The following is a 21,637-nucleotide window of genomic DNA, read 5'->3' as shown; positions in this document are numbered from 1 at the left end:
ACTGTGAGGCTGGGGGTGAGTGAGGCTGTGAGGCTGGGGGTGAGTGAGACTGTGAGGCTGGGGGTGAGTGAGGCTGTGAGGCTGGGGGTGAGTGAGGTTGTGAGGCTGGGGGTGAGTGAGACTGTGAGGCTGGGGGTGAGTGAGGCTGTGAGGCTGGGGGTGAGTGAGGCTGTGAGGCTGGGGGTGAGTGAGGTTGTGAGGCTGGGGGTGAGTGAGACTGTGAGGCTGGGGGTGAGTGAGACTGTGAGGCTGGGGGTGAGTGAGGTTGTGAGGCTGGGGGTGAGTGAGCCTGTGAGGCTGGGGGTGAGTGAGGCTGTGAGGCTGGGGGTGAGTGAGACTGTGAGGCTGGGGGTGAGTGAGACTGTGAGGCTGGGGGTGAGTGAGGTTGTGAGGCTGGGGGTGAGTGAGCCTGTGAGGCTGGGGGTGAGTGAGGCTGTGAGGCTGGGGGTGAGTGAGACTGTGAGGCTGGGGGTGAGTGAGGTTGTGAGGCTGGGGGTGAGTGAGCCTGTGAGGCTGGGGGTGAGTGAGGCTGTGAGGCTGGGGGTGAGTGAGACTGAGGCTGGGGTTGACTGAGGATGTGTGACCGGGGTGTGGTCACGGAGGTCTGGAGCTCATCACCTTCACCTGCGAGTGTGAAGCCAGGTCCACGCGTGAGCGATCAGTTGCGCAACTGAATTGCTTCTGAAAATCACACAACTCAATTTTCACCTGCAACTTCTTTGTCCACTTCTGAGCAAGCGTTTTTGCTACAAGGACGTGTCTGAGCATGGTTAAATTGTCTGGCAATGCCCTCTATAGCATAGCCCTGCCCCTGTTCCAGTTAGTTCCCCCCCCCCTCACCACCCATATCTTTGGTGAATATCTGGACCAGTTCTGCTCATCCCCTAGGTCGACTCAGCTGAAAATAAATACCTGGTCCAGTGTGTAAACATCAGCACTGGAGAAGCGATCCTTGCCCGTGAACAGAACTTGCCCCAACAGACTGTTGAAGGCTCTATGGGGGATATTTGTCTTTTCTACGTGTGTGTGTGTGCGTGCAGCCCAGTCTCCAGTTGAGCTGCTGCTGATTCAGATCTTGTGCTTCCTGCACCCGGATTTCTCACAAGTGGACGTGACGGATTACCTCCTCAAGGTGCACGGGCTGGACGAGGTCTTGCAGAGGTGATGCTTGGCTTATGTAGACGGACGCAGTTGGAAGCCCGTTGCCACGTGGTGCCGTGAAAGTTGATTAAAGAGCAGCTCCGCCAACTAGGGCAAATTTCGATTTAATGCTACCCCTACCCCCTCCCTTTGATGCTGCTAGTTCTGCATAATGCACGGGCATAAGTAGTACTAATCACATACCTGCATTTTCCATAAATATGCCCATAAATATGCTAAATTCCTCTTGATATGCAAATTATTTTGTCAAGGCGCCCTTCCCCCCCCTTCCAACCCAGCTTAAATATACGCTCCAAGCATGGTGCTGTTTCATTCAGACGCTGTCTCCCCGACAGACCTGGTCTTCACCTGATGACGGCTGCTTGCGTTGTGGCCGAAACGTCGTGAGAATTATTTTATTATGTTTTATTTTATTATTTTTATTGTTTCCATTCTACGTGACTTTACCGAGAGAACCAAGAAAACTAGGGCAAACTCGCGGTCATTAGCTGGGCGGTGGTGGTGGCGCACGCCTGTTGGAGGTGAGCGGATGGGCGATCATCGCGCAAATATCGAGGAGGTGCCGCCGTACGCTGGCTCGCCAGGACAAGGCGGTACAGCAAATGGTGGACTCCACCTGTTGCATTTGTTTCCCCCCCTCGCTAGCATGGGTTTCTCTGGGCACTCTGGTTCACTCTCACTTGTAAGCGCTCATTGGTTGAAAGAATCTTCGTATATAGAGGACCGCACAGTTCACCTCCCGCCCATCCATCCAGTCATTCACTCACCCACGCCCCACTCACTCGCTCATCAACCCGCTCACCCAGTCTCACCTACTGAAGTGACGGAGGGAGGGGAAGCCATGACTGGGGTGTGAAGGCACTGGGGTTGAAGAGGGAAATTTGTACGAGAGACTTTGAAAACGGAGAGAGAGGTGATCAAGTCGAGTTGCCTGGGGATTGTGGTTGGGGAGGGTTGTTGGGGAGGGTGGTTGGGCAGGGGGATGGGTGGTGGGGGGGGACATCGTGGCTGTCAGAGCGGCCATCAACGTTGGCGCAGCCAATCTCAGGAACGTTTCCCCATTCGACGCAAAGCGCGATGCCGCACACAAGACGGCGTTGACAGGCGCGGCGTGCTCGGTGTGGTGTGGTGCGTGGGTGTGTGCGTGCGTACGTGCGTTTGCAGCGATCGACAGTTTGGCAGCCACAGCTACATCCAGCACTGCCGGCGCTTCGACCTGGACGTGCGGCTGAAGCTGGCACGGCGCAGCGCTCTCAGGCAGGGGCTGGCTCGCACCGTGAGTAGCGCAGCATGCGCAGAAAGCACAGCACGGGCAGTTATGCGCAGCACCCGCAGGAATCGCAGCACGCACAGTGGTGGGCTACAGCATAGCCACCACCGGCCAGAAAGACTACGCAATTATTTAACATTTTTGACGTATACTAGCACTGCCCGTGTATTTGCGCGAGTGATAATTCCGGGGTTGGGGGGAGGGAGAGGCGTGACGTCAGCGCGACGCACGAACCCGGCTTAGCGCTGTGCGATTCGGGTGATGTTATCACGCAGATGTGCATGGTGATGTCACCAACACGCCAGCCAGCCAGCCAGCCAGTAAAGCTTTTTTTTTTAACATAGTGTGATAAATATCATCCCTGTTGGTGTACACAGGCCCAAAATGCCACGCGGCGAGCAACGAACGGTGCTGTTTACGTTGTCATGCATACGATGAGTTGACACATTTCTTAACTGGAGCGAGGTTTTTATAAGAACTTGGGAAAGGAGACGATGATGGGGAGGGAATTCCAAAGTGGAGCAGTGCGAGGGAAGAAGCAGAAAGAGAAGTGGTGTGACCTGCGGTGTGGTGGTGAGATGGTGAGTGAGTGGGTGGGTGAGTGATGGGTGGGTGGGTGTGTTGTTGTGATCTGCAACGTGGTGAGAGGATGGATGCACGAGTGGGTGAGTGATTGGTGGGTGGTTGAGTGAGTCAGTTGTTTTCTGCAATGTTGTAGCTGAACATAGTACGGGTTAGATGAAAACAGTCCGGTTGACCGATTCCTCAACGTGGATGCAGAACCAACGAGTGATATTCACGGGAACAGTCACCACGGGAGTAGCGATATCCGAGAGTGATACGCAAGTGACGTTGATGGTGCGGGTGGTGGTGTGGATGGTGATGACGGTGGTGATGCTGACCGTGTGTCTCTCCCCTCCTCCGCTGTAGGAAGAGGATGATGCTCGCCCCACCGTCTTGCGCATCGACCAAGAACTGCACGAGTGTCCACAGAAGCGCTCGCTCACCAAGTAAATTGTTGAATCTTGGGTGGAGCACCCAATTCCTACCTCACTGCACTCAATAGCAATCGGAGTGAAGCAGGTCCGATTGACCGGTGGTCCAGCGCTCACTGTTTCACTCCCGTGACTCGGCTCACTCACTGGCCATCAGTCACCATCCTGATCACTCTTCTGTTGCTGCTATCATGGCGATTCTCTGCACGTGAACTTGACTCGTTGAGTCCTCCGCCCGTGTCGAGGACTCGGTCGATATCAGACTGCCTCTTCTTGGTTCTTTCGGTAAAGTCACGTAGAATGGAAATAATAAAATAATAAAAATTAAACATAATAAAATAATTCTCATGACGTTTCGGCCACAACGCAAGCAGCCGTCCTCAGGTGGAGACCTCAGACCTGTTCTTCACCTGAGGACGGCTGCTTGCGTTGTGGCTGAAACGTCGTGAGAATTGTATTTTATTATGTTTTATTTTTATTATTTTATTATTTCCATTCTACGTGACTTTACCGAAAGAACCAAGAAGATGAATCCCTGCAGTCACGAAAGCTTTAAATCGAAATGAGACTGCCTGTTTGGTGTCATCCACCACGCTGTGTTCAACACTCCAAGTTACTCGCTCACTGGCGGTCAGTCGCCTCCTGATCACACTTCTGTCGCGACTCTCACGGTTGCTGTTCTCCTCTGAACCTCACCCATCGAGCACCTATGAAGGCCAGCACAGCACACGAGGAGGGGGTGGGTGGTCAGCACCACGCCCGGCCGCCTTTGTCTCCTAAGCGGTGATGTTTAACATGCCGCATCAGGTACTCATTTGAGGCTGAGTCGACCTAGGGGAGGCCCCGGACCGGCTCAGATAATTGTCACTGATGCTGGCCGTGAGCGGGAATCGAACTCGGGTGGCCAGGTTCGTAATGCAGCGCGCTAACCGTTACGCGACCGCTTTCCTCGATGATACAGTCGCACACACCACATCCGTGTTGATGCGGGTGAATTCATTTTGTTTTGCAGGCAGGGGCTGTCAATGCTCATGGATGTCTATCACAGTGAGGTGGAGACGCTGCTGCTGCACGAGGCAAGTTAATACCGCAGTGGGCTTTGCCTGGGAGGATGGGCATACTCTTAAAACTAAACCATGGGCATGGTTTAGTTTTATTTGTATGTGTTTTGGTTGATTTTAATACATTTATCATACTTTGCACTCCTATCGTGTTTTTGTATTGTTTGTTGTTGTAACGCTCTTACCTGCCCCGACTGAATATTTGTGAAAAAGAGCTTTATAGCTCATCGGATTCCTCCAATATAAATAATTATTCTTAAGTAACCGCTGTTCGTTGTGCCGAGGGCGTGGAAGGTGGAGACGCATTTGTCTCTTGGAAAACGTGAACCACGCAGGGGGAGTACTCATGCGAGTGGTTTTCACCAACTTCTTGGTTCTTTCGGTAAAGTCACGTAGAAGGGAAATAATAAAATAATAAAAAGAAAACATAATAAAATACAATTCTCACGACGTTTCGGCCACAACGCAAGCAGCCGTCCTCAGGTGAAGAACAGGGCTGTCGGAAAGACAGCGTCTGAATGAACACCATATACGCAGCCAAGCTTGGTGGTGTTCATTCAGACGCTGTCTTTCCGACAGCCCTGTTCTTCACCTGAGGATGGCTGCTTGCGTTGTGGCCGAAACGTCGTGAAAATTTTATTTTATTATGTTTTATTATTATTATTTTATTATTTCCCTTCTACGTGACTTTACCGAAAGAACCAAGAAGATGAATCCCTGCAGTCACGAAAGCTTTAAATCGAAGGTTTTCACCAAGTTGTTTCTCTCCCCTTGAGCTACGTCACCACTGAGCAGTTGTACAAAATTGAAGCCTCGTTCCCCGCTTATCTTTCTTTTATTCGCTCGTATGCATGGTCACGGAGCGGTGCACAGTAGTGGATATCACAGAGCTACCTCCGAGATAGATTCAAGGGACCTCTGGTCCACACTGTCAAGGGCAGCATTGTGAGTGTGTTCCCATTGTGCCCGCTTTCCCCGCCAACCCTGCCCACGCTCCCCGCCACCCTGCCGCCCACGCTCACGCTATTGCTCGCTGTTGCTCGCTGTTGCTCGCTGTTGCTCGCTGTTGTTGCCGTGCCCCGGCTCCAGCAATCGGGCATTGGCGTGAGCACGGACCGCGTCATCCAGGCCGCCAAGGCGCTGTGCTTGGCGCTGGAGAGCGTGGAGACGCCGGCCGTCACCAACGCCGTGTCATCCCTGCGACACTTCGGCACGGCCGCCCCCCAGCAAGAGGTGATCGCGTCTTCGCAGCCCGGTAGCGAGAGAGGCCGTCTGGCTCGTTTTACGCAGCGAGATGGAGCGGGGTTTTTGCCATTGTGCGTCGTCTTCGTGTGCATGTAACTATGTGTGTGTGTGTGGTGCCATGGTGGCAAGATGTTAACTAACTTGCCTGGTATACAGGATGTCTTGGGTTCGATCCCGACCCTGACGGCTGTAAATTTGGAGTTCTCCTATAGATTTTTCTCTGGGTCCTCCGATTTTTCCCTCCGCATTTAGAAACATGCGTTTAGAGTATTTGGCTGCTATACATATCAACTTAGTCGCGCTATCATTTGTGGCCAGGTTGCTTCTGAGAAAGCTTTTTAGCTCAGTGGGCCTTACGAACCCGGCGACCCAAGTTCCCGCTCATGGCCAACACCAGTGACGATTATCCAAACCGGTTGTGGACCTCCCTGAGGTCGACCCAGCCTCAAATGCGTACCTGGTACGGTCTGTAAACATCGCCAGTAGGGAGACAAAAGGAGGCCGGGCGTGGTGCTGGCCACTCACCCCCTCGTGTGCCGTACCGGTCTTCATCGGTGCTGCTCGCTAACAGCACTTGCCCGAACAGTTTGTTAAGGCTACACGGGGGATCTTTGTCTTTTTCTGTGTGTGCAGGGTGCCTTCCAAAGCCAGTGGGGCTCAGGCCTGCTTCCCGATCAATCTTGGGGCATTTGTGAGTTTCTCGGTGTTTTTCCAATTCCCAACTTCACCGCTCGTCTTGTTCCCGCTGGCTGGCGCTGTGCTTAGAGAGCCCTCGGCTCACTTCCGTACGGGTTGCAGTGGCCGCCCTCTCGCGTGCGTTCCTCCCTTCTTGCTCCCGCTTTCTCCACGAGGAGCAATTCTCCACGATTCTGAATGCTGCCTGATGAGGCTGGTTGAAATTACCGGCAAGGCGTCGTACTCGAATTGGAAATGTGTTAGGGGTTTACTCTCCCAAAACACCGGTGTGCAGGACTAGTAACTCAATGAGCCACGTTAGGTTTACGTGACCTTAACTAATTGGCCGTGTCGGGTGGTGGACGGGTTTAACGACACACCTATATTTACACGATCTATCCCAACAAAAAGTCTATTATGGAAAACTTGCGACGTGCAATCCCAACTGAGTGAATCTCCCGGCAAGCTTTAAAATTTGGCACATTTGTTACCATAACGCTGGCACGCGCAATGGCCGACTGGTTTCGAATGACGCTACCAGGAATTTTAACGTCCACTGTCAAGCGGATTGCACATTGTATTATAATAGTTATTACACCTGCGGTATTAATCGCGGCGGTCTGCCGGATTCTGACCGCGAACCTCTGCACCAAGTGTGGAAGTAAGCTTTGTTACCACTGACGCCAGGCACAGCTGGTGATCAAAGTGGATTGTGTTTAGTTTGTTGTCCTTCCCCCGCTCCTCTCATTTGCACGGTTATCTTAGTCAAGTCCGAAAAAAGTTCAACATGCAACGCTAGCAACCGCCATTCGCCACTAAGTCGCTGTGACATCACCACGGCGCTTGCGCCAAACTGTTTGCACTGCTAAGGCCACCTCAAGTAACGCCGCTGGCAGGAGGTCACTGGATAGACCCAGGTGCCACGGGTTCACTGACTGAGATGGCTGGCCCGATGCACCATCTGTGCCCCCTCCCCACCCCACATTACTGTGCCAACTTGCTATGTTTTAGCCGCCCGGCGCTCTGCTCGTTGTTGTGAGCGTACGTTCGCATACGCACAAACCAACTTTGACCCCTGACGGAACGCGACGGCAGCAGGTTCCCTGCGCGCACCGCTGGAGGCCCTGACGGCGTCGCTGCACCAGCTGATCGAGCTGCACGGCGCCGCGTTCCGCACGCACGCGCAGGCGCGCCGCCCCACGCGCTACTCCTACCCGCTCACCGACGACCAGCTCCGCTTCTCGCTCTACGCCGCGCACCGAGTGCCGCCCGCCTGGATCGGCAGGTCAGGGGTCAGCACGGGCAGGGGTCAGGGGTCAGGTGGGAGTGACTTTAGAGGGTTGGGGGTGGGGGACAGATGGTGAATCCGTCCGTTTATGGAGAAAATCTGTCGGCTCGATCAAGTCCCTTGTTAGTAATGTCAGCATTAGTAGGCGAGCGAGAGAGTCTCACTCAACCCAGAGTGGACAGATTCTTTACTGAGGCACCCAGAGTGGGGAGTTGCCTGTGCGGAGACAGAATAGCTCACAGTTATTTTCCTGTTGATCAGGAACTCTAACCGAGTGTTGGAACCTCCCGGCGAGAATGTGCTAACTTGCGAGGTTTATTTCAATACAACCCTATATCGCCTACTTCAGCAGTTTTTTCTTGCTGTGCTTGTCCCACCTGATGACGATCGCTTGTGTTGCCATCACAACGTCGTGATCTATTATTTTTCTACCTACGTGACTTTACCGAAAAAACCCAAGAATATGAATCCTTGCAGTCACGAAAGCTTCAAATCTAGAAAGTAATAGGACTTTTCAAATCGCAGCCTTTGCGATTTGCTAATCGCATTGTTTCAAATTGCGATTAATCGATTTGAAATCGATTCATCGTTCAGCCCTACCGTGGACCAGAAGTTGCAGCGAAGCACCGCTTGCTCGCTTTTGTGCAATTGGCCGGACGTTCGATGTTCGGTTGAGATTTTTGTTTGCAACTGTCGCTTTTTCTGTCACTCTCTCTCTCACTGTCCACCCATGCACCGCCGCGCCCCCAGCTACGAGCGCTACTACATGGTGTGCACGCTGAATCACGGCAGCAGGCCCCTCTGCCGGCCGTGGAAGACGCAGAAGGTTTTGCTCGAGAAGAGCTTCTCGCACTACATCCGCTGGAACGAGATGTGAGTGGGAGCCGCCGTGAGAGTGAAGGTCGGCGCCTCGTGAGCGACGCGACGGCTCGTCGATTCGTAGCCCTTGAGCCCACTGGGGATGAAACGGGTCATCGGTACCACCGAAGGTGGCACATGCTAACAATGATTTTCTCGAAGGATTTTACCTCGAGATCACACTTACGTCTGATAGCAAGGCCTGCATAGTAGCTGTTGATTATAAACATGTATGTATGTTGAACTTCTTTTGCACCGTAGGTACATTTTGTTACTTATAGTCTCCACATTGCCGCTCGTGATCACTTTGTTTTATGTATTACTTGAAAATTGTTTTGCATCAAACTCAAACCCATGTCTTGCCTGTAAAAATAGTTCAGCATTGGTTCAAGCAAAGCCTGACTGCTGATGACGCTGTTGAGAAAAAAAATGCATTTCCAGAAGGCCGTGTTGCTGATGGGATGCGCAAACAAGATACTTCCAATTTATATTTTGTTATTCGGCGAGACACGAGACGTATCGTATGCGCGTTTACTTTGTAGCCGTAGATCAGAAAGTGTTCGCAAAACTGCCGGATCATCTCGGGGTTCCGGTCCCATTTGTGCCTCCCGCAGAGTCAAATACCCGCTGTCAGTGGCCAGTGCCCCCCGAGAGATAGTCCTCCGCCTGCAGCTGTACGGGGTCATGGCGCTTCCAGCGGGCACCTCGCAGGACGGCTACAAGCAGCAGGAGGAGGTCCTGGGATGGGCCAGCATGCCGCTCTTCAACTTTCGCGAGTACTGTCATTTTTGCGATCTCGTTGTTGCTTTAACATAGGGCTGCGCATCGTTGCGATCATTAACGGCAATACGTCGCCACCATTCAGAGGACAGACGACACCCCCAGCCGTTCAGGACTAGTCTCCAAATAGACGTCTCTCACCCCATTTAAAGCGGCGCGTGCATGTTCCTTCTCTGGAACACGGCTCTCCGTCGTTTTATATTCTCCCGATTATAAGACGCACTTTTCTTTCAAAATGACCCTAATGTTTGCAGTTGCGTCTCACTTTCCCGTGCGTTAAAAATTCAGAGAATACGGTCGTAAGGGGCGGAGAGATAACCTGGTTCTCCCCAAGGTCTATTGGGTAATCTTTCAATTTTGAAACGTTTGGACCGTGACGTCGGCACACATGACCCACTCATCTTAGACTCGCGTCACGGGATCTTTCACGTCCTCAGAGTATTACGGGTAATACACCCGCGGAGTATTAACGAGGGCGGCCGCATGGTTCGAACCTCGGATCTCTGCAACAGCCGGCAAACGCGCTAAACCGCTCTGCCGCGTCGGCGTGCCTCCTAAACCAGTCGTGTTCCACTTGCACCTGAACTTCGCGAATTTGTGCTGCGTGTGCCGCCCCGCGTCTCCCTCCCTCCCGAAACAGGAGGACTTGACAATTCTGGAAAAATCGCCTGATGAAGCTGGTTGTAACCACCAGCGAAACGTCGTACTCGAATTGTCAATGCTGTGGGTTTTACTTTCCAATACACCGGTGTGCTGAAGTAGTAACTAATCGGCACGTTTGGTCTACGCGACAAACCTCACTAATTGGCTGTGTCGGGTGGTGTTGGGCAGGTTTAACGACACGCTTATGTTTACGCGATCTAACCCTTGCGACAACTTTTTTACGGATAATGTTGGTCGCGAAAGCTGACGCGTTAATCCGTCTCCCTGCCCTCCCTCCCGGCCCCCCTCGCTAGTGTCCTCGCAAGCGGCAGCAAGCTGCTGGAGCTATGCTCCGTGAACTCCAACGGGATCGGAGGCGGAGGGATAGCTGCCACCGTCAAAGACAACGTCATCCTGCAGGTGAAGCCACGCCCCCCCCCTTTCGCTTCGGCACGCAATGCGCGAGCATCCCTTTGAGCTGCCCGTTCGTTCGTCACCTTCTTCTCGGCATATTTAGAAGTTTGGAAAGTGCCAATGGAGGCTACGATGATATGAGCACGGTAAACTTTGTTGTTGTTAGATTTGCGGTTGGAGTAGCGGCACAAAACGATGATAATTCACGGAAAGGGGTGCAAGTAATTCTTCCTCGGGCCCGATAACAAGCTGCCGTTCCCAAGGTAATTTGCCAATGGACAACTGTGTGTCAACCACAAGTAATTCTACCCTTAGCCAATAACAAGCCGCCCCGTACCCAATGTCATTTGCAAAGGCACAGGTCTGTGACAGAGCAACAACATTGAGTCAGGATTTTGTTATTTTTTTATTTTATTGCGACAAAAACGCGAGCCTGGTACAATCCGCCGATCGACATTGGAGCGGAACAGAAACTCGGCGAGAATTCGAATTGAGCGCGACGGCACCGTACGTACATGATGGAGGGGGTGGGAAGGGGGGGGCGGGTGAGTCAGGATTTTAACTGACGTTGCAGCGTCTCTCTCCATCTCTCTCGGTCATCGCAGATCGATTTCCCCGAGTCGAATTTTGACGTCACCTTCCTGACGCCCAAGCCGGAATCCCGCACGCCGACGCTGAGGCCTGACGCGGTGGAAGACGCCTCGCAGCAGAAACTCTCCACGCTCCTCGATAAGCGCTTCCTATTCGAGTGAGCCCCCGGCGCAACCATTTTTTTTTTCCCTTTATATTTTTCCCACTGGCGCATATACGAATCGTGTTCCGACTGGCCGTTGTTGGCGAACCTGAGCTGGAACCAAACCGCGATACGGTGGCCTAACGAGGCCTCTTAATCTGATCCGGAGGTGGGGTGGCCGAGCAGGGCCAGGGATAACGGAAATTTTTTCTCGTGGACAGTATCGCCGCGTCTTCCGCGTGCGTCTGTCCGTTGTGCGTGACGTCGGCGGCATGGCTCTGTTTCTGCGGTCGGAAAAACAAACCACACAACCGGGCGCTTCCTGAGCCGCGGCGGTTTATGATGATGTATCGGTGTCGTGTTGTGGCGTCTGGCTCCTCCTCCCCTCCCTCACCTCCTCCTGCTCTTCATCCTCCTCCTGTGTCTCCCACTCGCACTCCCGCTCCTCTCCCTCCTCTGCTTCCTTACATTTCCCCATCCCCCTCTCTCTTCCTCGTCCTTCCCGTCCTTATTCTCACTCTGTCCTCCTTACTTTCCTTCGCCCCATGATCCTTCATCTTACTCCCCTTCCTCTCCTCCTTCACCCCCCTTCTCCCCCCCCCCCAGCCTGTCGGACAATGACAAGCGAGCGCTGTGGGACCTCCGCGCGCTATGCCTGGGGAACTGCCCCCCCGGCGCGCTGCCCCTCGTGCTGGCCGGCTGCCCCAGCTGGGCGCACGCGCAGCTGCCCGAGACGTACGCGCTGCTGCGCGCGTGGCCGCCGCTGTCTCCCGTGCGCGCCCTGGAGCTGCTGCACGCGACGTGCGTGGGTGACGGGGCCTGGGGGCACTGTGCGGCACGCACGCACGCACGCACGCACCACGGCGCGGACACGCACACGCGCGCACACCCGTACGCGACGTGTGTGCACACAAGCAGAGGGCACGCAGCTATGGTCGCGACACAGACACGCGTATACTACGTACGCACACACACACGATAGGTACACCCACACACGCGGCACACAAGCATGTACACGCTGACGTATACCATGTACACGCTGACGTATACCATGTACACACACACACAGAAGACACTTACACACCCACGCTCGCGACACGTAATGCACGCACGTTCCCACGCACACTAACGCGACACATACGCCCGTGCGACAGATACAATGCGATTTCTCCTCCGTCGCGCTCGCCTTCGATCGAAAGTGCATATCTCCAGTGGATCCTAATAGCGGCAGGAAGAACGTTCAAGACGGTCTCAGGAGCACTCTGATCGTGTTTTTGTATTGTTTGTTGTTGTAATGTTCTTACCCGCCCAGACCGGACATCTGTTAAAAAAGAGCTTCATAGCTCATCAGATTCGTTCGCTCCTCAATCCGCTTGTCATGGTGAGGGTTGCGTTGGCTCATTGAATTCCTCCAGTATAAATAAATATTCCGATTCTGATTCTGCAATGCGGTGACCGTCTCTCGTGTCCCCGGCGTGTTGTTGCGCCCCCCCCCTCCCTCCCTCCGTGCGTCGTGCCGCCCCCGTTAAGCGCGCTGTGCTTGCCCTCCCCGCATCCCCGCAGGTTCCCGGACCAGGAAGTGCGCCGCCTCGCCGTGAGCTGGATCGAGAACCTCTCGGACGACGAGCTCGCCGACTACCTGCCGCAGCTGCTGCAGGTGGGGGCACGCGGGGGGGGGGGGGGTCCAGGGGTGGTGACCGCTGGTCGCGGCGGGCGCCGCGCAGAAACCGCGCGTGTGCCAACACCACGCTGCGTGGCACCGGCTGCCCGCAGCGGGTGTTTGACTCTACGGGACGCACAAATATGGACCGGAACTCTGAGCTGATCCGGCAGTTCTGCAAACGCTGTGTGAAACCACGGGGGCGACCCTTGCGTGTTGTTTGTCGTTGTTTGTTGTTGTTTGTTGCTGCTGCTGCAGGCCGTGAAGCACGAGTATCACCTGGACAGCGCCCTCGTGCAGTTCCTCCTCGCCAGAGCCGTGAGCAGCGTCAACATCGCCCACTACCTCTACTGGTGGGCGGCTCAGCAAGCGCACCACCACCAACAGCAACAGCAACAACACTTCGTATTCACATCGCGGTCCCGATGCAATCGCACATCAGCAATTGGAAAGTGCCCCTTTTTCAGGTGCTGGGTGGATTATTACAGTGGCTTGTGGGGGAGGATTTCATCCAGCAGTGGATTCACCCTGTCTGATGATGATTGATTTGATGATGATACTTTCACCCTGTGTTATTCTGAGTAACCTTGCAAGATCCGTAGATTCTGCAAAAACGTTGCAGCACGTTAGTGTAGAACTGTCGGGGGGGGGGGGGGGGTTGGAGGGCAACGCTGCGGCACAGCCTGAGACCCCGCAACAACCACATGCACCACACGCGCCACATGGGTGGGCAATTTAATCGTGAACCTGCCACGTGCTCCTGCCAGGCTGCTGAAGGACACCCTGGACGACGAGCAGGCCGGCGAGCGCTACCAGCTGGTGCTGGGCGCGCTGCTCAGTTGCGTGGGGTGCCGCCTCTCCGCCCAGCTGGAGCGCCAGGCGCGCCTCGTCCACGAGCTGACGCACGTGGCCACGCGCGTGCGTGCTGCCACTCCCGGAGCCGCTCGCAAGGTGGGTGTGGTGGTGGCGGTGGGTGCTGTGGTTGGCGGTGGGTGCTGTGGTGGTGGTGGGTGCTGTGGTTGGTGGTGGGTGTGGTGGTAGTAGGTGCGGTGGCGTTGGTGGGTGTAGTCTGCATGGGTCATGTAGCCCGCATGCCCAGCCACCGCATGCCCAAGTAGCTTCTGTTTGGCCGGATAGAGAGTGCTAAATGATAGCGGCACGACGGGCTAGAGAAGATATGGAACGATGTTGGTTCGAGAGGATGTGGAGCTGCGTGGACTTACCGATGAGTGGTATCAGTGGTGTCGAGATCGGCCTCTATGGAGTAGGCTCGTGAAGAACGCTACTGGTCAGTTGGAGGCAGTCGCCCTCCAACAACAGCGGAGGGCAGAGGAGCAACGCTCACAACAATGGGCGGAGTGCCGGGCAGATAAAATGCAGCAAGTTGACACAGTAGGGGGCACAGCTGGTGCATCTGCCAGTCATCTCATTCAGTCAACCCATGGCACCTGGGTCTGTCCCATGACCTCCTGTCAGCGAGCCTTCGACACTTCACGTGACCTCAAAGTGCACCTGGCCTGGCACAGTCCCCGGGGTGACTGTCACCGCCACTTAGTGACGAATGGCGGCTGTTGTTGTTGTTGGTGGTTACCAGGTTTTGGCACACCAGACTGGCAAGCCCCCCCCCCACCTCCCCTCCCCCGGGGCGGCAGTTGAATCAATGGTGCAAAGTTCTTAAATTCACCCTCTCTGTCTCTGTCCACTCAACAGTACAAATGGCTAAACCACGGTCAGTCGATCGGCAGGTCGCCTGTGGGTGGTGAGGTGGTCAAGTGTTGGTTACATCTACCTCTTCGCCTGGAGAAACGATTACCGGTTCCACATACATACGTACATTATCGCGAGCAAACAGTCGCCGTTTGACAGCGCTGTTTTTGAAACCCAACTGCCGTGCCCTGCGCTGCTGGGTATGCAGGCCGCTCTGAGAGAGGGCCTGGCGGACGTGGAGAAGTTCTTCGAGCGGGAGGGCGAATGTCGCCTCCCTCTCAACCCCAGCCAGGTGCTGACAGGACTCAACTTAAAGGTGAGCCTGCGCCAATGTATTCCACTTGCGGAGCGAATACATGAGAAATGGTTTCACTTATTACACACAAAGCGCTCGCCACAAATGAACCACGATAGCTTGCTGATCTCGTCAAGGAGCGTAAACCATCACGTGGGCTACGGTAACCCTCGCAGCAGCAGCAGCAGCGGCTTTTGGCGAACCATCGAAGAAAGACGGTCGCCGCATTGCGCGCTTCCAGATGCAGAATCAGAATCGGAATATTCATTTATACCGGAGGAATTCGATGAGCCGCCGCGACCCTCACCATGACAAGCGGATTGAGGAATGAACGAATCTGGTTTTCACCTGAGGACGGCTGCTTGCGTTGTGTGGCCGAAACATCGTGAGAATTATTTTATTATGTTTTATTTTTATTATTTTATTACTTCCCTTCTACGTGACTTTACCGAAAGAACCAAGAAGATGAATCCCTGCAGTCACGAAAGCTTTAAATCGAAATATGAAGCTCTTTTTAACAGATGTCCAGTCGGGGCGAGTAAGAACATTACAATACAAAAACACGATCGGAGTGCTTCTGAGACTGTCTTGAACGCTCTTCCTACCGTTATTAGGAAGCCACTGGAGATATGCACTTTTAAATCTGGGATTGAAAACTCATTTCTCCTGAATTGCTTTTTGTGTTTAGTTTGTTGTCCTTCCCCCGTACCTCTTATTATCACGGTTTGGCTACGTGCTGGTTTAACTGGTCCAGGGCCTCTCTTAGGTCGACTCGGCTGAGTACCTTGTGCGGTGTTTAAACATCTCCACCGTGAGAAAATAAAGGCGGCCGGGCGAGGTGTTGGCCTTCCTTTATAGGTACTCGAAAGCAGCACTTGCCCCAGCAGTGTGTTAAGGCTATACGGGGGGTCTTTGCCTGTGTTTTTGCGTAGGCTTGCTGTTACTTCACATCGAACACCACGCCTCTGTGTCTCAAGTTCCTGAACCGAGATGCCCCCGGAGATGACATCAGCGTCATGTTCAAGGTGAGCTCTCGCTCTGTCTCCGGGAACGAGGGGCAGCCCATGGCTTCGCTCGCCTGTCACTTCGCCTGTTCCCTCAACGTGAGAGAATAAGACTATGTCAGCGAGCATTTTTGTTGCTGTGTGTGCTGTGTGCTTGTGGGGAGCATTAGTGTAGGGGTTCGTGCGCTGCACTACGAACCCGGCGACCCGAGTTCGATTCCCGCTCACGGCCAACACCGGTGACAATTATCTGAACCGGTCCTGGGCTTCCCCTTGGTCGACTCAGCCTCAAATGGGTACCTGGTGCGATGTGTAAACATTGCCACTAGGGAGACAAAGGCGGCCGGGCGTGGCGCTGTCCACCCTCTCCCTTCGTGTGCCGTGCAGACCTTCATAGGGCTACTCGCTAGCAGCACTTGCCCCAACAGTATGTTAAGGCTACACGGGTGAGGGGGGTGGGGGATCTTTTGATTTTGTCCTTATTTTATAAGTGACCATTAGGGCCGTGCACGCTGCGTTTGCGGGCACCTGCACAGGTGCACGAATGCGTGTTCCCCTGCCTCTCTGTAAGCGAGCGTTGGTGTCCCCTTCCGTGCGTACGTGCGTGTGTGCGTGCGTGTGCGCGTGCGTGCGCGTGTGTGTGCGTGCGTGTGTGCGTGCGTGCGTGTGTGCGTGTGTGCGTACGTGGGTGCGTGTGTGTGCGTGTGTGCGTGCGTGCGTGCGTGTGTGCGTGCGTGTGTGCGTGCGTGCGTGTGTGCGTGCGTGTGTGCGTGCGTGTGTGCGTGCGTGCGTGGGTGCGTGTGTGCGTGCGTGTGTGTGTGCGTGTGTGTGTGCGTGCGTGTGTGCGTGCGTGCGCGCGTGCTTGATCAGACGGGCGACGACCTGCGGCAGGACATGCTGACGCTGCAGGTGATGCGCGTCATGGAGAGCGTGTGGCTGCAGGAGGGCCTCGACATGCGCATGGTCCGCTTCCGCTGCCTCTCCACGGGCAAGCAGCGAGGTGCGTGCCACCACGATGCCAACGGCGCCCCCCCCCCCCCCTCCCGTCTCTCACAAAACTGTTAAACTATATTTTTATTTGACCAGCTCAGTAATCACTGGAAAGATGTTATTAACCACGCAAAAAAGACTTAATTACACTTTTTGGACCATCTTATCTGACAGGCACTATTTTAATTTACTTCACCGAGTGTTAACATCCCCAGTTATTTTTAACAGTACTCTCTTCATTTTTTCAGCCTGCATTGGTATAAACATGGGCATTTTCGTTCCTTTGTTCTATCATGTGTATCAGACCTCCCCTCCCCCCTTTCTGCCCATTGTGTTGGCGTGCGCAGCAGCCGCGTCCAAGCCGTCGCCAAATGTTTTGTTGGCTCCCTCCCCCTCCCACCCCCCCCCCCTCCCGATACGTTCCATTCATTGGCTACCACATTCTGATGAACTCCCCCCCCCTCTCCTCCCCCCTTCAACTTGCTTATAAGGGATTACATCTTGAATCATTGCTTCACTTGATGCAGCTAATCTGGCTGTGACGGTCCCACCTGATGACGGAGACTTGTGTTGCCTCCGAAACGTCGTGAATTTTATTTTTTATTTTTGTTTTGTTTTATTTTACTTTCATTACTTTTAATGTTTTACCTACGTGACTTTACCGAAAAAACCTGAGAATATGAATCATTGCAGTCACGAAAGCTTCAAATCTAGAATTATTTGACCAGGTTCAATCCCACCCGAGGTATGTAGCTTTTTCTCAGAAGCAACCTGGCTATCACGAATGATATTATCGTCCCAATGTATGACATTGATTCTTAAATGTGGAGAGAAAAACCGGAGCACCCGGAGAAAAATCCACGCGACTACGGGGAGAACATGCAAACTTCAATTATACAGCAGGCATAATGGGACATTTCTTGCGTCCTCTGGTCTAACACTGTTTGAGACTAGGCTCTAAAGAAAGCTGTCTCTAGTGTGGACCAATCAGTTTCAATGCTGTATATTTTTGTTTGCATGTTCACCACAAGTATGTGTGGTTAATGCAGACTTGATTCCTTGCAAAAGGTTTCTGTTTGGTTGTTTTAACATCTTAACCTACGTGACTTTCCTCATACCATCCGGGGACACCGTTCCAGTGCCCAACCAAACTGCTATTATTATTATTTAACGAGCCTTTTGCCCGTCCAAGGACGGGTGTATTTCAGTAAATCTGAAACTTGAAAGCGAAAAGCAGACCGCGACGTGATATTCATGCGCATCAATTCGTGTGCAATTTGTAAGGGCGCGGTGACACAGACTTATTTCATTTAAAGGTTATAATCCCTTGTTCATCATGACGTCCTTTTTACTTTGTCTACCGTGACACCGTGTGCCGTGTGCCACATGCCCCGTGCCGGGACACCACATGCCACGTGTCGTGTGCCGTGTGCCGCGTGCAGTATGTTGTGACGCCACGTGCTGTTTGCCGCGTGACGCCGTGTGCCGTGATGCCGTGTGCCGTGTGGCGAGTGTCCCGTGCAGGCATGGTGGAGTTGGTGCCGGGAGCTGAGACGCTGCGCCGGATCCAGGGAGAGCACGGAGTGACGGGATCCTTCAAGGACACGCCGCTCGCCCTCTGGCTGCGCAAGCACAACCCCTCTGAGCAGCAGTACCAGCAGGTACCGGGGGGCTACCGCACCTCGTGCCCGCTGAGCAAGGCCGCATTTCTCAACCAGCTATCAAGGCCGCATTCCATCTGTTGATGTGTGTGTGTATTTGTGTGTGTGTATTTGTGTGTGTTAGTGTAGCGGGTAGAGTGCTGCGCTATGAACCCGGCGGCCCGAGTTCGATTCCCGCTCACGGTCAACGCCAGTGACGATTATCTGAACCGGTCCTGGGCCTCCCCTAGGTCCACTCGGCTTCAATTGAGTTCCTGTTGCGGTGTGAAAACGTCGACACTGGGAAGACAGGAGGCCCGGGCATGGATGCTGTTCCACGCACTTGCCCCAACAGTTTGTTCAGGCTATACGGGGACGGGAGGATCTTTGTCTTTGTGTGCACGCACCCAGGCGGTGGAGAACTTCATCTACTCGTGCGCCGGCTGCTGCGTGGCCACGTACGTGCTCGGCATCTGCGATCGGCACAACGACAACATCATGCTGCGCACCACGGGGCACATGTTCCACGTGGACTTCGGCAAGTTCCTGGGCCACGCGCAGATGTTCGGAAACATCAAACGGTAGTGCTCATTGTACCTCTTCTCAAATTTACTTGTGTGGTATTTAAAAGCGCAATTAACTGTTTGCCGTTCTGAGGCGTCTGCAAGTTGCAGCGTGGTGGGGGGGGGTCCCTTTCACCACTGAATCTCGGAACACGCAAAGCGGCTCAGCGTTCATTTTATTTAGAGAGGCGTAGCAGCGCCGTTGTTTTTAAAGACATTGCACTCGCCGCAGAGAACCGCAGCGACACGACCGCTGCACTCTACGATAGCTGGCGCCAAACCGCGCCACAAGCGTTACCTGGAAAAATAAAAAATAGTTTAATTTAGATCTCGGTGTAGGCCCGTTTGTCGCAATTTTTCAGATCTATCTAAAAATCGGGAGCGCATCCCTTGCAAGTACGCGCTCATACGCGTAACGTGTGTCCACGCGCGCTAGGGATCGCACCCCGTTCGTGCTGACGGCCGACATGGCGTATGTCATCAACGGCGGCGACCGTCCCACCAGCAGCTTCCAGCAGTTCGTGGAGCTCTGTTGCCAGGCGTACAACGCCATCCGCAAGCACGCGGGACTCCTCTTCAACCTCCTGGGCCTGGTGAGCGATGGCGGCGAGCCAGGGGATGCAAGGGGTGGGGCGGGTTGGAGGGGGGCTAAGTGGGGGCGGTACGAGGCCTAGACGCCATCGCCGTGTGTGTGCTCTTACCCAGTGCTCCTTGCTCTCTCCTCGCTCTCTCTTTGGTACGGATATGAATTGAGCTGTCAAGCGTTCCGCTGGCTTCGGAGTGCTCAGGACAGACAGGGCTGGATGACATTGGTCTGGAAACCAACTAGGCCGAGGGACTTGAAATAGTGAACAATGCAGTTTTTGCTTCTGCCGATACATTGCATCAGTCGGGGCCAAGATCGCCATCGTTTCTAGCGCTGCTGACGCCGCCGCTTCCTGCCGCTCGATCACGCAGCTGTTGCAAAATCGACAATCGTCACCCGACATCCAATGGACCCACGCGTTCGGTCTCTCCCACCACCGCCACCTGACGAGAGCGGTCTCCCCATTATTATGCAGCCTTTGATGAGCGTCCAGTGCGATGTGTAAATATCAGCACCAGGTGGAGACAAAGGCGGCCGGGGCTTGGGTCCTGGCCAGAAGTTGCAAACGGGTTTTGATTCCTTACCCGTACCCGGCCGCACCAGGGTCGCAAACGGGTACCCGTACCCGTACCCGGCCGTACCCGTACCCTACCCGTACCCAGCCGGGTACGGGTAGGGTACGGGTTGCGACCTCTGGGATGAAGCCATGTTGCAGGCGCGGGTGGGTTGATTCTAGGAACTTGAATTGTGAGAAGAGACAAGACGTTGGGAAATGAGTGACAAACAGTTACTCACCAGTGACTCACGGTCTACCCGTACGGCTACCCGTACCCGTACCCGGCCGGGTACGGGTACGGGTATTGGGTAGGGTATCGGGTACCCGGTTGCGACCTCTGGTCCTGGCCACACCACAGACACGTCCGCTCGTGCTTATCTTATTCATTAATATAGCTCCTTAACCAAGGTGCTGGACAGTGAACTAACGATGGTACAAGACGGTTGGCGAGATGAAACGAGATGAGTGGATGGGATGTTTGTAAAATTAGGTGGTCGTGGTGGTGACGATGCGTGGAATCAACGAAGATGGAAATGAGATGAGTGGATTTATGATGGGTGACCACGGGGAGTTGGGGACAGGGAAGGCATTTGTACGAGTGGGGAGAACAACAAGGGGAGATGGAAGGGTGGGAAAGAGATAACTAGTTGTTTTTAATATAATTTCGGAACGCCCTGGAATTCACAAGGCGCTTGGTAAAAGCATTTACAGCCCAATGGCCTAGAACAGGTGTGGGGCAACCAAAATAACATGAGCGATTTTTTTCGAATTCGGTAAAAAAAAAAACCCCGCAATATTTCAAGAGCCGCAATGCAAAGTGAATGCGAGAGACGGTTGTCCTTACTAACGAGCATCACGAAGCATACCGGCTCCTGGCGCCGCAGGTTGCCGACCCCCTGGCTTAGACGGTTCCATGGGAGGGACAACCCCCCTCTGCGTTTTCTTTTCGTGTGTCGCGGCGTGGTGCTCAGATGATGACGTCGGGCATCCCGGAGCTGTCCAACATGGAGGGCCTCGTCTACGTGCGCGACGCACTCCGGCCCCAAGCCACCGAGGCGGAGGCCGCCGAGCTCTTCACGGGGTAAGGGACCAACTTGCAGAACCTCGGGCCACACGTGATTCGTTTTATTACGAGCTTTTTTGAGCGATCTTTTTTTCCTTCCTTTTTTTCTTTCTTTTTTTTCTTTAAATTTTAATTTTCCACTTGCGCGTCGGGTGTCCGCTGCCGCCGCAGGCACATCAAGCTGAGCCTCAGCAGCCTGGCCACGCGCATGAACTTCTTCATCCACAACCTGGCACAGCTGCGCGCGCCCGGCACCGGCACGCTGGGCTCTTCGCCGGACCGCGGCCGCCCCTCACTCTCCATCGTGACCCCGCGTGACCTCGCCATCGCCGCCGCCTCGGCCCAGGGCAGGGCCCTGCACGCTTGCGTCACGGGCTACAGCAAGCGCTACAACCCCGACAAGTATTACGTGCGTGCCCCGCCAACCTATACAGCTACGCGCGTACTCACA

General features: G+C 54.2%; 1 protein-coding gene across 4 annotated transcripts in view; it reads left to right on the top strand.

The window, feature by feature from the left end:
• LOC144942321 (phosphatidylinositol 4-phosphate 3-kinase C2 domain-containing subunit alpha-like) overlaps nucleotides 1-21,637 on the top strand; it is a 45,733-nt gene that overhangs the window by 16,680 nt on the left and 7,416 nt on the right. For 3 of the 4 annotated variants that reach the window (XM_078869109.1, XM_078869110.1, XM_078869108.1), the window contains 23 exons: nucleotides 1,041-1,161; nucleotides 2,326-2,437; nucleotides 3,362-3,441; nucleotides 4,439-4,502; nucleotides 5,577-5,720; nucleotides 6,366-6,423; nucleotides 7,503-7,692; nucleotides 8,446-8,568; nucleotides 9,168-9,329; nucleotides 10,290-10,395; nucleotides 10,995-11,137; nucleotides 11,729-11,923; nucleotides 12,686-12,779; nucleotides 13,041-13,135; nucleotides 13,550-13,733; nucleotides 14,698-14,805; nucleotides 15,717-15,809; nucleotides 16,659-16,788; nucleotides 18,303-18,439; nucleotides 18,830-18,999; nucleotides 19,418-19,574; nucleotides 21,095-21,204; nucleotides 21,358-21,595. In XM_078869109.1, coding sequence (XP_078725235.1) covers nucleotides 1,041-1,161; nucleotides 2,326-2,437; nucleotides 3,362-3,441; nucleotides 4,439-4,502; nucleotides 5,577-5,720; nucleotides 6,366-6,423; nucleotides 7,503-7,692; nucleotides 8,446-8,568; nucleotides 9,168-9,329; nucleotides 10,290-10,395; nucleotides 10,995-11,137; nucleotides 11,729-11,923; nucleotides 12,686-12,779; nucleotides 13,041-13,135; nucleotides 13,550-13,733; nucleotides 14,698-14,805; nucleotides 15,717-15,809; nucleotides 16,659-16,788; nucleotides 18,303-18,439; nucleotides 18,830-18,999; nucleotides 19,418-19,574; nucleotides 21,095-21,204; nucleotides 21,358-21,595 — 3,014 coding nt within the window. The remainder of the gene's footprint in view (nucleotides 1-1,040; nucleotides 1,162-2,325; nucleotides 2,438-3,361; nucleotides 3,442-4,438; nucleotides 4,503-5,576; nucleotides 5,721-6,365; nucleotides 6,424-7,502; nucleotides 7,693-8,445; nucleotides 8,569-9,167; nucleotides 9,330-10,289; nucleotides 10,396-10,994; nucleotides 11,138-11,728; nucleotides 11,924-12,685; nucleotides 12,780-13,040; nucleotides 13,136-13,549; nucleotides 13,734-14,697; nucleotides 14,806-15,716; nucleotides 15,810-16,658; nucleotides 16,789-18,302; nucleotides 18,440-18,829; nucleotides 19,000-19,417; nucleotides 19,575-21,094; nucleotides 21,205-21,357; nucleotides 21,596-21,637) is intronic. The other variant, XM_078869111.1, reaches the window with a different exon arrangement.

This window comes from Lampetra fluviatilis, chromosome 27 (assembly GCF_964198595.1).
Source record: "Lampetra fluviatilis chromosome 27, kcLamFluv1.1, whole genome shotgun sequence".
Taxonomy (NCBI): domain Eukaryota; kingdom Metazoa; phylum Chordata; class Hyperoartia; order Petromyzontiformes; family Petromyzontidae; genus Lampetra; species Lampetra fluviatilis.
Note: the sequence above shows the minus strand (reverse complement) of the source record. Positions and strands in the feature narration are given on the sequence as shown.